The sequence below is a fragment of the Oncorhynchus mykiss genome, chromosome 7 (assembly GCF_013265735.2).
Source record: "Oncorhynchus mykiss isolate Arlee chromosome 7, USDA_OmykA_1.1, whole genome shotgun sequence".
Taxonomy (NCBI): domain Eukaryota; kingdom Metazoa; phylum Chordata; class Actinopteri; order Salmoniformes; family Salmonidae; genus Oncorhynchus; species Oncorhynchus mykiss.
Window position 1 is genome coordinate 81,269,231 of NC_048571.1, and position 17,872 is coordinate 81,287,102.

The 17,872-nt window shown below is 43.1% G+C and overlaps 1 protein-coding gene across 2 annotated transcripts in view; it reads left to right on the forward strand.

Annotated features, from left to right (window-relative positions):
• cers5 (ceramide synthase 5) overlaps nt 1–17,872 on the forward strand; it is a 37,014-nt gene that overhangs the window by 7,325 nt on the left and 11,817 nt on the right. For both annotated transcript variants that reach the window (XM_036984203.1, XM_036984202.1), the window contains exons 2-6: nt 6,310–6,418; nt 7,573–7,703; nt 13,288–13,345; nt 13,445–13,495; nt 13,672–13,764. In XM_036984203.1, coding sequence (XP_036840098.1) covers nt 6,310–6,418; nt 7,573–7,703; nt 13,288–13,345; nt 13,445–13,495; nt 13,672–13,764 — 442 coding nt within the window. The remainder of the gene's footprint in view (nt 1–6,309; nt 6,419–7,572; nt 7,704–13,287; nt 13,346–13,444; nt 13,496–13,671; nt 13,765–17,872) is intronic.

Here is a 17,872-nt window from a genome sequence, read left to right on the forward strand (position 1 = left end):
GATAATGAAACTAGTTTACATTATGGTGTAAACACTGATAATGAAACTAGTTTACCCTATGGTGTAAACACTGATAACTAAACTAGTTTACCCTATGGTGAAAACACTGATAATGAAATTAGTTTACATTATGGTGTAAACACTGATAATGAAACTAGTTTACATTATGGTGTAAACACTGATAACTAAACTAGTTTACCCTATGGTGTAAACACTGATAACTAAATTAGTTTACCCTATGGTGAAAACACTGATAATGAAACTAGTTTACCCTATGGTGTAAACACTGATAATGAAACTAGTTTACATTATGGTGTAAACACTGATAATGAAACTAGTTTACATTATGGTGTAAACACTGATAACTAAACTAGTTTACCCTATGGTGAAAACACTGATAATGAAACTAGTTTACCTTATGGTGTAAACACTGATAATGAAACTAGTTTACCCTATGGTGTAAACACTGATAATGAAACTAGTTTACCCTATGGTGTAAACACTGATAACTAAACTAGTTTACCCTATGGTGTAAACACTGATAATGAAACTAGTTTACCCTATGGTGTAAACACTGATAATGAAACTAGTTTACCCTATGGTCTAAGCACTGATAATGAAACTAGTTTACCCTATGGTGTAAACACTGATAACTAAACTAGATTACCCTATGGTGAAAACACTGATAATGAAACTAGTTTACCCTATGGTGTAAACACTGATAATGAAACTAGTTTACATTATGGTGTAAACACTGATAATGAAACTAGTTTACATTATGGTGTAAACACTGATAATGAAACTAGTTTACATTATGGTGTAAACACTGATAATGAAACTAGTTTACATTATGGTGTAAACACTGATAATGAAACTAGTTTACATTATTGTGTAAACACTGATAATGAAACTAGTTTACCCTATGATGTAAACACTAAACTAGTAAAGAACATTTTGATGAAACAGGAAAGCTCTTGGGTCTGTTCATGTTCTTGCCACGTTACAGATTGTTCAGATAGAAAGGTATAGTGTAGGACAGATATGATCAGGTGATGTCTGTCAGGTTAGTTTAGGGAATCATGCCAGCTCTTTTCATAAAATGTCTATGTGTTGCCATTTTGAACGTTTCATCTCACCGAATAGTGCCTAGTGACCCCTGATCTGGATGGTAGGTATCGTACCTGCCCTCATGGACTAATATTTGTGTTTTAACACTGAGGCGTGTGGCTGTGTTTTAACACTGAGGCGTGGGGCTGTGTTTTAACACTGAGGCGTGGGGCTGCGTTTTAACACTGAGGCGTGGGGCTGTGTTTTAACACTGAGACGTGGGGCTGTGTTTTAACACTGAGACGTGGGGCTGTGTTTTAACACTGAGACGTGGGGCTGTGTTTTAACACTGAGACGTGGGGCTGTGTTTTAACACTGAGACGTGGGGCTGTGTTTTCCCCTCTGACTTCTTTTTCACCCCAGTGCAGTGTGGGGTGGACAAATTCTTTTTGCTCATATTTTTAATACTTGTGAACCGGAATGACAGGAGGAAGAGGAGGAGGGACAGGGTGAAGAGTATAGGGGCTTGTCTTTTTCTTTCTTCAGTAACTGGTCGGAGTAGTTTCAGAAACAAGATCTGATATTTTTCTCACATTCTAATTAACCACAGGACTCTGGCTGGCAGAATGACTGCCCCACTGGGAGAATAGTGTCGTATTCCACTGCAGAGTATCCCTTCCTTTAGCCTGATCCCAGATCTGTATGTGGTCTAGCCAACTTCTTGGTCACTGTGAATTTACAGGTCTGGGTCCAGGCTAACACCCTCCACTGCGACAATGGAATTCTCTACCAGGTTTTGGCAGCTTGCTCTACTCTGTGAGATTCTGGCTTACCCACAGTTAACCTCTGTTGTGGGATTCTGGCTTACCCACAGTTAACCTCTGTTGTGGGATTCTGGCTTACCCACAGTTAACCTCTGTTGTGGGATTCTGGCTTACCCACAGTTAACCTCTGTTGTGGGATTCTGGCTTACCCACAGTTAACCTCTGTTGTGGGATTCTGGCTTACCCACAGTTAACCTCTGTTGTGGGATTATGGCTTACCGACAGTTAGGCTAACCTTTTTATTTTGTATTTTATTTGTTACCCCTTTTCGCCCTAATTTCTTGGTATCCAATTGGTAGTTACAGTCTTGTCCCACCACTCCCGAACGGACTCGGGAGAGGCAAAGGTTGAGAGCTGTGCGTTCTCCGAAACACAACCCAGCCAAGTCGCACTGCTTCTTGACACAATGCCCACTTAACCCGGAAGCCAACCGCACCAATGTGTCGGAGGAAACACCGTACTCCTGGCGACCGTGTCAGTGTGCACTGCGCCCGACCCGCCACAGCGATGGGACAAGGACATCCCTGTCGGCCAAACCCTCCCCTAATCCGGAGAGCGCTGGGCCAATTGTGCACCGCCCCATGGGTCTCCCGGTTGCGGCCGGCTGCGACAGAGCCTGGACTTGAACCAGCATCTCTAGTGGCAATGCAGTGCCTTAGACCACTGTGCCACTCAGGAGGCCTTAGGCTAACTTTTTAATGTAAACTTCTGGTTTACCTACACAGTATGCTAACCAATGCTGGAATGGCTGGGACAAAGGGGTTGTGTGTTGTCTGTCTGTTCTGTTTATGTTGTAGGCTTCTGTTTTTGTCAACTGTGTCTGTCTGACCTTTTAGTCTGTCTGTTTCTCTGTTATGATTTTCTACTATAAACAGTCCAGCTATAAGGACAAAGGACAAGGAATAGTTTACAAACAAATCAATGGTTTATGAAGACGCATCACTTTTACTTCGAGGGTGTGGTCACTATTTTTTAAACGCTCTCTAGACAACAAGATCTCATAGTTTCCCTTCGAAATGTGACGTATTAAGGATGAATGTTTATTTTTCATGCATTCAGCGTGGTTTCAGGGTTAAAACAGGAAACAACTCCAAAGGGTAACAGTTTAGGCATTCATTCTGAGTGGTTAAGGTTAGGACTATGGTTTGGGGAAGGCTTGAAACAAAATAATATATTTTTAATGACTTGCTATCACCGTCATCTTTAGTATTCTTAGAATTTTCTCAGCTTGCTAGAGCATTATGAACTGCTGTAGTGCCGTGGTCTAAGCAGCACGAGTTCACAGCCAGTTCTGGGCAAACTTCTTTTTTCCCCCACCGAGTAAGACGTTCTCAGAACCTTTTCAAACGTCCCGAAATCAACGTCTATTTCTAGTGACCGGGCTGCTCTAGGCCTATGCTCACTATTATCTTTGGACACACTGAATGAACACTAACAGTTTGTTATCATATTTCACTTTTACATTCCACTCTTCTGTACTCTACTGTATGCAGCATTCTCACTGACAGACAAATGCTGTGCCAAACATTCTATGTATTTCATCTCTACTCTCTTTAGTAATCTGGCCTCTTGCCCTGTTGTGGCAGTCCTACTGTCTTTGTCCTTTGGCTGGTGTTGGACAAATATTGATCGATGGACATAAAATCTTTTAAAAATCTTTATCAAACAAGTCATGTAAGACATTGGGAGACGTTGGGAAACATTGGGAGACATTGCATTGTGTGAATATAAGAATAGAAATGAGAATGAAAGCAGTATGAGAATACAGATGAGAATGAAAGCAGTATGAGAATACAAATGAGAATGAAAGCAGTATGAGAATACAAATGAGAATGAAAGCAGTGTGAGAATACAAATGAGAATGAAAGCAGTATGAGAATACAAATGAGAATGAAAGCAGTATGAGAATACAAATGAGAATGAAAGCAGTATGAGAATACAAATGAGAATGAAAGCAGTGTGAGAATACAAATGGAGCAGGTTTTCATCAATGATCTCTCTGTACTTTGGTCCGTTCATCTTTCCCTCAATCCTGACTTGTCTCCCAGTTCCTGCCGCTGACAAACGTACCCACAGCATGATACTGCCACCACCATGCTTCACCGTTGGGCTGGTATTGGCCAGGTGATGAGCGGTGCCTGGTTTCCTCCAGACGTGACGCTTGGGATTCAGGCCAAAGAGTTCAGTCTTGGTTTCATCAGAACAGAGATTCTTGTTTCTCATGGTCTGAGTGTCATTAAGGTGCCTTTTGGCAAACTCTAAGCAGGCAGTCATGTGCCTTTCACTGAGTGGCTTCCGTCTGGCTACTCTACCATAGAGGCCTGATTGGTGGAGTGCTGCAGAGATGGTTGACCTTCTGGAAGTTTCTCACATCTCCACAGAGGAACTCTGGTACTCTGTCAGAGTGACCATTGGGTTGTGACAGTCTTGTTCTTTTTAATGAGTTTCTGTGTATTTAATCTCTACTCTCTTTGTCTTTTGGCTGGTGTTGGACAAATATTGTCAAAATATTGACATGAGGGATATAACATCTTTTAAAAATGTTTATCAAACAAGACATTGGAATACATTGGGAGAGATTGGGAGACATTGGGAGAGATTGGGAGACATTGGGAGAGATTGGGAGACATTGGGAGACATTGGGAGACATTGGAATACATTGGGAGAGATTGGGAGACATTGGGAGAGATTGGGAGACATTGGGAGAGATTGGGAGACATTGGGAGAGATTGGGAGACATTGGAATACATTGGGAAACATTGGGAGAGATTGGGAGACATTGGGAGACATTGGGAGACATTAGGAGACATTGCATTGTGTGAATATAAGAATAGAAATGAGAATGAAAGCGGTGTGAGAATTGAAATTATAAGATTTTTAAATTGTGTATTCTGATAAGGCTTCCTTCACTGATAGATAGGTTTATAATGAGTCCATCTGTAAGTGTGATTGTTTGCATTGTGTGTGTATATATATTGAACAAAAATATAAATAAAAAATGCAACAATTTCAAAGATTTGACTGAGTTACAGTTCACATAAGGAAAGCAGAATTTAAATAAATTCATTAGGCCCTAATCTATGGATTTCACATGACTGGGCAGGGGTGCAGCCATGGGTGGGCCTGGGAGGACATTGGCCTACCCACTTGGGAGCCAGGCCCAGCCAATCAGAATGCAGTATTGTGAATACAGTGCAGAAAGTATTCAGACCCCTTGACTTTTTCAACATTTTGTTACCTTACAGCCTTATTCTAAATTTGATTAAATAGTTTTTTTCCCCTCATCAATCTACACACAATACCCCATAATGGCAAAGTAAAAACAGGTTTTTAGAAATTTTGGCTAAAATAAAACCTGATATCACATTTACATAAGTATTCAGACCTTTTTCTCAGTACTTTGTTGAAGTACCTTTGGCAACAATTACAGCCTCAAGTCTTCTTGGGTATGACGCTACAAGCTTGGCACCTGTATTTGCAGAGTTTCTCCCATTCTTCCATCTCTTGTCAAGTCGGATGGGGGAGCGTCGCTGCACAGCTATTTTCAGAGATGTTCGATCGGGTTCAAGACGGACACTGGCTGGCCCACTCAAGGACATTCAGAGACTTGTCCCGAAACCAGTCTCCCAGTCCCTGCCGCTGAAAAACATACCCACAGCATGATACTGCCACCACCATGCTTCACCGTAAGGATGGTATTGGCCAGGTAATGAGCGGTGCCTGGTTTCCCCCAGACGTGACGCTTGGCATTCAGGCCAAAGAGTTCAATCGTGGTCTGAGAGTCCTTTAGGTGCCTTTTGGCTAACTCCAAGCGGGCTGTCATGTGCCTTTTACCGAGGAGTTGCTTCGGTCTGGCCACTCTACCATAAAGGAATGATTGGTGGAGTGCTGCAGAGATGGTTGTCTTTTTGGAAGGTTCTTCCATCTCCACAGAGGAACTCTGGAGCTCTGTCAGAGTGACCATCGGGTTCTTGCAGCATCTGATGCTTTTGCTCTGACATGCACTGTCAACTGTGGGACCTTATATAGACCGGTGTTTGCCTTTTCAAATCATGTACAATCAGTTGAATTTACCACAGGTGGACTTTAGTCAAGTTGTAGAAGCATCTGAAGGATGATTAATGGAAACAGGATGCAACTGAGCTTCATTTGGTGTCTCATAGCAAATGGTCTGAAAACTTACAGTAGGTAAATAAGGTATTTCTGTTTTGTATTTTTTATACATTTGCTAACATTAAAACAAAATGCTTTGTCAATATGGGTTATTGTGTGTAGATTGATTATTGATTGATTGAAATATATATTTTAATTTTAGAATAAGGCTATAACGTAACAAAATGTGAAGAAAGTCAAAGGGGTCTGAATATTTTCTTAATGCCCTGTATACAGCTAATAGCAATAAGATAGAGATCGGCTTTCACTGCTGGTTTTCCTTCAGGTTCATAGCCAGACCATGTGCCTTCCTCTTGCATATCCACGCGTCCTCAGTCCACTGGCGAGCCACACCCAACCCTGTCCTGGAGAAGGTGTTTACATCCATCACAAAGGTATACACACACACACACACACACACAAATAAGGTATTAGATGAGGTTTTTACAGTGTTTACATCCATTTCACATGTGAGCTCGCTTCCACACACATATCACAAAGGTACGCTACCCTCACACACCACACACCCACCCACACTAGATACAAGGAAAATATTGAACTGTTTGTCTGTCAGCTGTCCTTTGTCTCCTTATGTCTCTTGTCACGCATCCATGCAGCGGTCTTACACAATACTAAACTATACTGGTCTCACATGCCTTAGTTCTTCATTTGTTTCTTCCTCCTTCCTGCTCCTCTTACTTTCATCTCTCGCTCGTGTCTAAGTTGCAAAATTCCAGTAACTTTCCCTAAATTCCAAGGTGGGAATTATTTAATGGAAAACATAGTAATATGATGAAAATTACCCACATTTTTTTATCCTAGATGACATGTCATTCTCTTGTCTCTAAGTTGTGAGTTGTGAAAATAATTTCCTCTTGAAGAACAATAAGTGCTGTCAGTCTCCTAATGCCCCCACCCTCCCACCTGTCCAAATCTCAACCGCCTCACTCTCTGAATCCGTCTCTTCCTCCTTCCTCCTATTCTCCCTCATAAATCATACTCTTATGACCTAGGCCTGTCATCTGATGTAATGTCTTGTGATGTGTTGGTGGGCCAGGAATGCCTTTGTTTTACAGCAAATTTCTGTATTGAGTTTCCCTTGTTAGTCATACTTTCTCCTATCTCTCTCTCCCTCTTTCTCCCTCTCTATGCCCCATGTTACTCTCTCCCCTTTGTCTCTCTCTCCCTCCCCCTTGTCTCTCTCTCCCTCCACCTTGTCTCTCTCTCACTCCCCCTTGTCTCTCTCTCACTCCCCCTTGTCTCTCTCTCACTCCCCCTTGTCTCTCTCTCCCTCCCCCTTGTCTCTCTCTCCCTCCCCCTTGTCTCTCTCTCCCTCCCCCTTGTCTCTCTCTCCCTCCCCCTTGTCTCTCTCTCACTCCCCCTTGTCTCTCTCTCACTCTCCCTTGTCTATCTTGTCTCTCTCTCACTCCCCCTTGTCTCTCTCTCACTCTCCCTTGTCTATCTTGTCTCTCTCTCACTCCCCCTTGTCTCTCTCTCACTCCCCCTTGTCTCTCTCTCCCTCCCCCTTGTCTCTCTCTCACTCCCACAGTGCCCAGACTGGCGACACCTGGATGGGTTATCTAAGCAGCTGGACTGGGATGTGAGGAAGGTTCAGCAATGGTTCAGACACAGACGCAACCAGGACAAACCCAGCGTACTCACCAAGTTCTGTGAGAGCATGTAGGTTATCAAACCCAGCATACTCACCAAGTTCTGTGAGAGCGTGTAGGTTATCAAACCCAGCCTACTCACCAAGTTCTGTGAGAGCATGTAGGTTATCAAACCCAGCATACTCACCAAGTTCTGTGAGAGCGTGTTGGTTATCAAACCCAGCATACTCACCAAGTTCTGTGAGAGCATGTAGGTTATCCAACCCAGCATACTCACCAAGTTCTGTGAGATCATGTAGGTTATCCAACCCAGCATACTCACCAAGTTCTGTGAGAGCATGTAGGTTATCCAACCCAGCATACTCACCAAGTTCTGTGAGAGCATGTAGGTTATCCAACCCAGCATACTCACCAAGTTATGTGAGAGCATGTAGGTTATCCAACCCAGCATACTCACCAAGTTCTGTGAGAGCATGTAGGTTATCAAACCCAGCATACTCACCAAGTTCTGTGAGAGCATGTAGGTTATCCAACCCAGCATACTCACCAAGTTCTGTGAGATCATGTAGGTTATCAAACCCAGCATACTCACCAAGTTCAGTGAGAGCATGTAGGTTATCCAACCCAGCATACTCACCAAGTTCTGTGAGAGCATGTAGGTTATCCAACCCAGCATACTCACCAAGTTCTGTGAAAGCGTGTTGGTTATCAAACCCAGCATACTCACCAAGTTCTGTGAGAGCATGTAGGTTATCCAACCCAGCATACTCACCAAGTTCTGTGAGAGCATGTAGGTTATCAAACCCAGCATACTCACCAAGTTATGTGAGATCATGTAGGTTATCAAACCCAGCATTCTCACCAAGTTCTGTGAGAGCATGTAGGTTATCCAACCCAGCATACTCACCAAGTTCTGTGAGAGCGTGTAGGTTATCCAACCCAGCATACTCACCAAGTTCTGTGAGAGCGTGTTGGTTATCAAACCCAGCATACTCACCAAGTTCTGTGAGAGCATGTAGGTTATCCAACCCAGCATACTCACCAAGTTCTGTGAGATCATGTAGGTTATCAAACCCAGCATACTCACCAAGTTCAGTGAGAGCATGTAGGTTATCCAACCCAGCATACTCACCAAGTTCTGTGAGAGCATGTAGGTTATCCAACCCAGCATACTCACCAAGTTCTGTGAAAGCGTGTTGGTTATCAAACCCAGCATACTCACCAAGTTCTGTGAGAGCATGTAGGTTATCAAACCCAGCATACTCACCAAGTTATGTGAGATCATGTAGGTTATCAAACCCAGCATTCTCACCAAGTTCTGTGAGAGCATGTAGGTTATCCAACCCAGCATACTCACCAAGTTCTGTGAGAGCATGTAGGTTATCCAACCCAGCATACTCACCAAGTTCTGTGAGAGCGTGTTGGTTATCAAACCCAGCATACTCACCAAGTTCTGTGAGAGCATGTAGGTTATCAAACCCAGCATACTCACCAAGTTCTGTGAGATCATGTAGGTTATCAAACCCAGCATACTCACCAAGTTCTGTGAGAGCATGTGGGTTATCAAACCCAGCATACTCACCAAGTTCTGTGAGAGCATGTAGGTTATCAAACCCATCATACTCACCAAGTTATGTGAGAGCATGTAGGTTATCCAACCCAGCATACTCACCAAGTTCTGTGAGAGCGTGTTGGTTATCAAACCCAGCATACTCACCAAGTTATGTGAGAGCATGTAGGTTATCAAACCCAGCATACTCACCAAGTTCTGTGAGAGCATGTAGGTTATTAAACCCAGCATACTCACCAAGTTCTGTGAGAGCATGTAGGTTATCAAACCCAGTACAGCACATGTAGGTTATCAAACCCAGTACAGGACATGTAGGTTATCAAACCAGGTACAGGACATGTAGGTTATCAATCCCAGTACAGGACATGTAGGTTATCAAACCCAGTACAGAACATGTAGGTTATTAAACCCAGTACATGTAGGTTATCAAACCAGGTACAGGACATGTAGGTTATCAAACCCAGTACAGGACATGTAGGTTATCAAACCCAGTACAGAACATGTATGTTATTAAACCCAGTACATGTAGGTTATCAAACCCAGTACAGGACATGTAGGTTATCAAACCCAGTACAGAACATGTATGTTATTAAACCCAGTACATAACATGTATGTTATTAAACCCAGTACATGTAGGTTATCAAACCCAGTACAGGACATGTAGGTTATCAAACCCAGTACAGGACATATAGGTTATCAAACCCAGTACAGTACATGTAGGTTATCAAACCCAGTACAGGACATGTAGGTTATCAAACCCAGTACAGTACATGTAGGTTATCAAACCCAGTACAGAACATGTAGGTTATCAAACCCAGTACAGTACATGTAGGTTATCAAACCCAGTACAGGACATGTAGGTTATCAAACCCAGTACATGTAGGTTATCAAACCCAGTACAGGACATATAGGTTATCAAACCCAGTACAGGACATGTAGGTTATCAAACCCAGTACAGGACATGTAGGTTATCAAACCTAGTACAGGACATGTAGGTTATCAAACCCAGTACAGGACATGTAGGTTATCAAACCCAGTACAGGACATGTAGGTTATTAAACCAGGTACAGAACATGTAGGGTCATATCATAAGCTATAACATCTAGTCTTGATTTATGGCTCTTATTGACTAATGAGTTTGCCCTTGACCTCTGTGGGATTGTGCACACGTTGTTATGTGGTGTGTGTGTGTGTGTGGCGGTCTAATTTGTAAATGAATCTGACTACTGTCATTACTACTGGCTTTGTTCTATCACTGACTACAATACATGATTCATCAGGATGTGTGTAATTATGAAGTGCATGCAAGGTCAGAGGCCGAGACACGCATTCTTTTACAGTCTATTGTTCTGTCTGACCCCAGCCCTGTCATGTATTACAGGTGGAGTTTACAGTCTATTGTTCTGTCTGACCCCAGCCCTGTCATGTATTACAGGTGGAGTTTACAGTCTATTGTTCTGTCTGACCCCAGCCCTGTCATGTATTACAGGTGGAGTTTACAGTCTATTGTTCTGTCTGACCCCAGCCCTGTCATGTATTACAGGTGGAGTTTACAGTCTATTGTTCTGTCTGACCCCAGCCCTGTCATGTATTACAGGTGGAGTTTACAGTCTATTGTTCTGTCTGACCCCAGCCCTGTCATGTATTACAGGTGGAGTTTACAGTCTATTGTTCTGTCTGATCCCAGCCCTGTCATGTATTACAGGTGGAGTTTACAGTCTATTGTTCTGTCTGACCCCAGCCCTGTCATGTATTACAGGTGGAGTTTACAGTCTATTGTTCTGTCTGACCCCAGCCCTGTCATGTATTACAGGTGGAGTTTACAGTCTATTGTTCTGTCTGACCCCAGCCCTGTCATGTATTACAGGTGGAGTTTACAGTCTATTGTTCTGTCTGACCCCAGCCCTGTCATGTATTACAGGTGGAGTTTACAGTCTATTGTTCTGTCTGACCCCAGCCCTGTCATGTATTACAGGTGGAGTTTACAGTCTATAGTTCTGTCTGACCCCAGCCCTGTCATGTACTACAGGTGGAGTTTACAGTCTATTGTTCTGTCTGACCCCAGCCCTGTCATGTATTACAGGTGGAGTTTACAGTCTATTGTTCTGTCTGACCCCAGCCCTGTCATGTACTACAGGTGGAGTTTACAGTCTATTGTTCTGTCTGACCCCAGCCCTGTCATGTATTACAGGTGGAGTTTACAGTCTATTGTTCTGTCTGACCCCAGCCCTGTCATGTATTACAGGTGGAGTTTACAGTCTATTGTTCTGTCTGACCCCAGCCCTGTCATGTATTACAGGTGGAGTTTACAGTCTATTGTTCTGTCTGACCCCAGCCCTGTCATGTATTACAGGTGGAGTTTACAGTCTATTGTTCTGTCTGACCCCAGCCCTGTCATGTATTACAGGTGGAGTTTACAGTCTATTGTTCTGTCTGACCCCAGCCCTGTCATGTATTACAGGTGGAGTTTACAGTCTATTGTTCTGTCTGACCCCAGCCCTGTCATGTATTACAGGTGGAGTTTACAGTCTATTGTTCTGTCTGATCCCAGCCCTGTCATGTATTACAGGTGGAGTTTACAGTCTATTGTTCTGTCTGACCCCAGCCCTGTCATGTATTACAGGTGGAGTTTACAGTCTATTGTTCTGTCTGATCCCAGCCCTGTCATGTATTACAGGTGGAGTTTACAGTCTATTGTTCTGTCTGACCCCAGCCCTGTCATGTATTACAGGTGGAGTTTACAGTCTATTGTTCTGTCTGATCCCAGCCCTGTCATGTATTACAGGTGGAGTTTACAGTCTATTGTTCTGTCTGACCCCAGCCCTGTCATGTATTACAGGTGGAGTTTACAGGCTATTGTTCTGTCTGACCCCAGCCCTGTCATGTACTACAGGTGGAGTTTACAGTCCATTGTTCTGTCTGACCCCAGCCCTGTCATGTACTACAGGTGGAGTTTACAGTCTATTGTTCTGTCTGACCCCAGCCCTGTCATGTATTACAGGTGGAGTTTACAGTCTATTGTTCTGTCTGACCCCAGCCCTGTCATGTACTACAGGTGGAGTTTACAGTCTATTGTTCTGTCTGACCCCAGCCCTGTCATGTATTACAGGTGGAGTTTACAGTCTATTGTTCTGTCTGACCCCAGCCCTGTCATGTATTACAGGTGGAGTTTACAGTCTATTGTTCTGTCTGACCCCAGCCCTGTCATGTATTCACAGGTGGAGTTTACAGTCTATTGTTCTGTCTGACCCCAGCCCTGTCATGTATTACAGGTGGAGTTTACAGTCTATTGTTCTGTCTGACCCCAGCCCTGTCATGTATTCACAGGTGGAGTTTACAGTCTATTGTTCTGTCTGACCCCAGCCCTGTCATGTATTACAGGTGGAGTTTACAGTCTATTGTTCTGTCTGACCCCAGCCCTGTCATGTATTACAGGTGGAGTTTACAGTCTATAGTTCTGTCTGACCCCAGCCCTGTCATGTACTACAGGTGGAGTTTACAGTCCATTGTTCTGTTTGACCCCAGCCCTGTCATGTATTACAGGTGGAGTTTACAGTCTATTGTTCTGTCTGACCCCAGCCCTGTCATGTATTACAGGTGGAGTTTACAGTCTATTGTTCTGTCTGACCCCAGCCCTGTCATGTATTACAGGTGGAGTTTACAGTCTATTGTTCTGTCTGACCCCAGCCCTGTCATGTATTACAGGTGGAGTTTACAGTCTATTGTTCTGTCTGACCCCAGCCCTGTCATGTATTACAGGTGGAGTTTACAGTCTATTGTTCTGTCTGACCCCAGCCCTGTCATGTACTACAGGTGGAGTTTACAGTCTATTGTTCTGTCTGACCCCAGCCCTGTCATGTATTACAGGTGGAGTTTACAGTCTATTGTTCTGTCTGACCCCAGCCCTGTCATGTATTACAGGTGGAGTTTACAGTCTATTGTTCTGTCTGATCCCAGCCCTGTCATGTATTACAGGTGGAGTTTACAGTCTATTGTTCTGTCTGACCCCAGCCCTGTCATGTACTACAGGTGGAGTTTACAGTCTATTGTTCTGTCTGACCCCAGCCCTGTCATGTATTCACAGGTGGAGGTCTACATTTTATCTGTGCATATTTACCTATGGCATTCGTTTTCTATGGCAGGTGAGATTTGTGGTGATTGTGTGTATATTACATTTTTTCCTATTGATGTAACATTGGTGTACTGAATTGAGACTGACTGTGTTTGTCTGTGTTGTACAGTGCCCATGGATGTGGGATACACACCACTGCTGGTACAACTACCCCTACCAGGTGATGTTATACAGGCTTCCTCTTTATTTGGTTGGAAGTATTTTTGAATGATAGAGTACTTCCTAGTAAACTCAGGAGGGTACAAGAAGACAACAGTATGGTATACACGTTCAATAATGTCTTTGTCCGTATTAACAAAAACCCTGTCTGTCTTGGTCCCTGTTGGTATCTAACAGGTCCTGACCCCAGGCCTGTACCACTACTATGTGACTGAGCTGGGCTTCTACTGGTCCCTCATGTTCTCTCAGTTTACTGACATCAAACGCAAGGTGAGACGGGCAACAGATGCTGTCTGTTTGATGGGAACGTACACACACACACACACAGCGCTACTTGAAAGGGGAGAAAGACTGGCCTCTAGATGTAAAAACAAACTACTAGGTATGTTGAGATATTTCTTTCTGTTGTGAAATACAGGTCAGGGATGTCCTTGATTCCACTGGATTAGAGCAGTTTAGTATCATTATGAAAGGTTTTTTATTTTAACTAGGCAAGTCAGTTAAGAACAAATTCTTATTTTCAATGACAGCCTAGGAACAGTGGGTTAACTGCCTGTTCAGGGGCAGAATGACAGATTTGTACATTGTCAGCTCAGGGGTTTGAACTTGTAACCTTCCGGTTACTAGTCTAACGCTCTAACCACTAGGCTACCCTGCCACCCCATTATGAAACGTTGCATGGGTTCTGCTCAGAAATGCTGTTAGTTTCAACCTCTAAATGCCTAGTTCCAGCACAGGGGACAAGATTTATAGTTATGTGATATTAGGATAATAATATTCCATCATGGATTCCATGTGGTTAAGAAAATCTGGCCGGGGTTGGATAAGGCTAAAGCTATGTTGGAGTTTGTAAAACTGAGATTAAGATTACAGTGTATTCAGGAAGTATTCAGACCCCTTGACTTTTTCAAAATTTTATGTTACCTTATTCTAAAATAGATAAAATATTTTTTTCCCCCTCTTCAATCTACACAGAATACCCCATAATGACATCACAATACCCCATAATGACATCACAATACCCCATAATGACATCACAATACCCCATAATGACAAAGCAAAAACAGGTTATTAGAAATGTTTGCTAATTTATTCAAAATAAAAAACTGAAATATTACATTTACATAAGTATTCAGACCCTTTACTCAGTACTTTGTTGAAGCACCTTTGGCAGTGATTACAGCCTTGAGTCTTCTTGGGTATGACGCTACAAGCTTGGCACACCTGTTTTTGGGGAGTTTCTCCCATTCTTCTCTGCAGATCCTCTCAAGTTCTGTCAGGTTGGATGGGGAGCATTGCTGCACAGCTATTTTCAGGTCTCCGGAGATGTTCGATCTGGTTCAGGTCCGGGCTCTGGCTGTGCCACTCAAGGACATTCAGAGACTTGTCCCGAAGCCACTCCTGCGTTGTCTTGGCTGTGTGCTTAGGCTCTTTGTCCTGTTGGAAGGTGAACCTTCTGTATGAACATTCTGTATACTTCTGGCCCTTATTTGGACAATGTGTTAACAACCCTCCAGGCAAGCTTCAATGCCATACAACTCTCCTTCCGTGGCCTCCAAATGCTCTTAAATACAAGTAAAACTAAATGCATGCTCTTCAACCGATCGCTGCCTGCACCTGCCCGCCTGTCCAACATCACTACTCTGGACGGCTCTGACAGAATACGTGGACAACTACAAATACCTAGGTGTCTGGTTAGACTGTAAACTCTCCTTCCAGACCCACATCAAACATCTCCAATCCAAAGTGAAATCTAGAATTGGCTTCCCATTTCGCAACAAAGCATCCTTCACTCATGCTGCCAAACATACCCTTGTAAAACTGACCATCCTACCAATCCTCGACTTCGGCGATGTCATTTACAAAATAGCCTCCAATACCCTACTCAACAAATTGGATGCAGTCTATCACAGTGCAATCCATTTAGTCACCATAGCCCCATATACTACCCACCATTGCGACCTGTACGCTCTCGTTGGCTGGCCCTCGCTTCATACTCGTCGCCAAGCCCACTGGCTCCATGTCATCTACAAGACCCTGCTAGGTAAAGTCCCCCCTTATCTCAGCTTGCTGGTTACCATAGCATCACCCACCTGTAGCACGCGCTCCAGCAGGTATATCTCTCTGGTCACCCCCAAAACCAATTATTTCTTTGGCCGCCTCTCCTTCCAGTTCTCTGCTGCCAATGACTGGAACGAACTACAAACATCTCTGAAACTGGAAACACTTATCTCCCTCACTAGCTTTAAGCACCAACTGTCAGAGCAGCTCACAGATTACTACACCTGTACATAGCCCACCTATAATTTAGCCCAAACAACTACCTCTTTCCCTACTGTATTTATTTTATTTATTTATTTATTTAGCTCCTTTGCACCCCATTATTTCTCTCTCTACTTTGCACATTCTTCCACTGCAAATCTACCATTCCAGTGTTTTACTTGCTATATTGTATTTACTTTGCCACCATGGCCTTTTTGCCTTTACCTCCCTTTTCTCACCTCATTTGCTCACATCGTATATAGACTTGTTTATACTGTATTATTGACTGTATGTTTGTTTTACTCCATGTGTAACTCTGTGTCGTTGTATGTGTCGAACTGCTTTGCTTTATCTTGGCCAGGTCGCAATTGTAAATGAGAACTTGTTCTCAACTTGCCTACCTGGTTAAATAAAGGTGAAATACAAAAAATAAACCTTCGTCCCAGTCTGAGGTGCTGAGCTCTCTGGAGCAGGTTTTCATCAAGAATCTCTCTGTACTTTGCTCCGTTCATCTTTGCCTCGATCCTGACAATTCTCCCAGTCCCTGCTGCTGAAAAACAGCATGATGCTGCCACTACCATGCTTCACCGTAGGGATGGTGCCAGGTTTTCCTGTCACCAGAGAATTTTGTTTCTCAATGTCTGAGAGTCTTTAGGTGTCTTTTGGCAAACTCCAAGCCAACAACCATGTGCCTTTTACTGAAAAGTGGCTTCCGTCTGGCCACTCTACCATAAAGGCCTGATTGCTTTATGGTAGAGTTGTCCTTCTGGAAGGTTCTCCCATCTATACAGAGGAACTGAAGAGCTCTATCAGAGTGATCATCTGGTTCTTGGTCACCTTTCTGACGGCCAGCTCTAAAAAGAGTCTTGGTGGTTCCAAACTTCTTCCATTTAAGAATAATGGAGGCAACTGGGTTCTTGGGGACCTTCAATGCTGCTGACATTTTTTGGTACCCTTCACCAGATCTGTGCCTCGACACAATCCTGTCTCGGAGCGCTATGGACAATTCCTTCAACCTCATGGCTTGGTTTTTGCTCTGACATGCACTGTCAATGTGGGGCGTTATATAGACAGGTGTGTGCCTTTCCAAATCATATCCAATCAATATAATTTACCACAGGTGGACTCCAATCAAGTTGTAGAAACATCTCAAGGATGATCAATGGAAACAGGATGCACCTGAGCTCAATTTCGAGTCTCTTAGCAAAGGGTCTGAATACTTATGTAAATAAGGTATTTCAGATGTATTTATTTTTAATATAAATTTGCAAAAATGTAAATAAATTTAAAAAAAACTTGTACAAACAAATTTGTATTTGATGTGCTCAGGAAGGGAGCAGTTTAACCAGGAAGTGCCAGATAAGTCAAATATGTAGACTGGTAGGATACTGTAAATGCTTCATCATCATCAGGACGTGGAGGGAGTCTTTTAGTCATTGTAGCTGTCAGTTTGTCTGGTCATTGTAGCTGTCACTGGACATGTCCTCAGTGTGACAGAGTCATAGACTGTCTGTTTATTTTAGTGTCGTTGCTTCAAAGTGTTCATCTCCGACCTTGGCTTACAGTGCTCCCTGTCTGTTTCTGTGTCTTACTGCTACTGTAAATAGTAGATCATGTCTTACTGTTACTGTAGAAGAGTAGATCATGTCTTACTGTTACTGTAGAATAGTAGATCATGTCTTACTGTTACTGTAGAAGAGTAGATCATGTCTTACGGTTACTGTAGAAGATTAGGTCATGTCTTACTGTAGAAGATTAGATCATGTCTTACTGTAGAAGAGTAGGTAATGTCTTACTGTAAAAGAGTAGATCATGTCTTACTGTTACTGTAGAAGAGTAGATCATGTCTTACTGTTACTGTAGAAGAGTAGATCATGTCTTACGGTTACTGTAGAAGATTAGGTCATGTCTTACTGTAGAAGAGTAGGTCATGTCTTACTGTAGAAGATTAGATCATGTCTTACTGTAGAAGAGTAGATCATGTCTTACTGTTACTGTAGACGAGTAGATCATGTCTTACTGTAGAAGAGTAGGTCATGTCTTACTGTTACTGTAGAAGAGTAGGTCATGTCTTACTGTAGAAGAGTAGATCATGTCTTACTGTAGAAAATTAGAT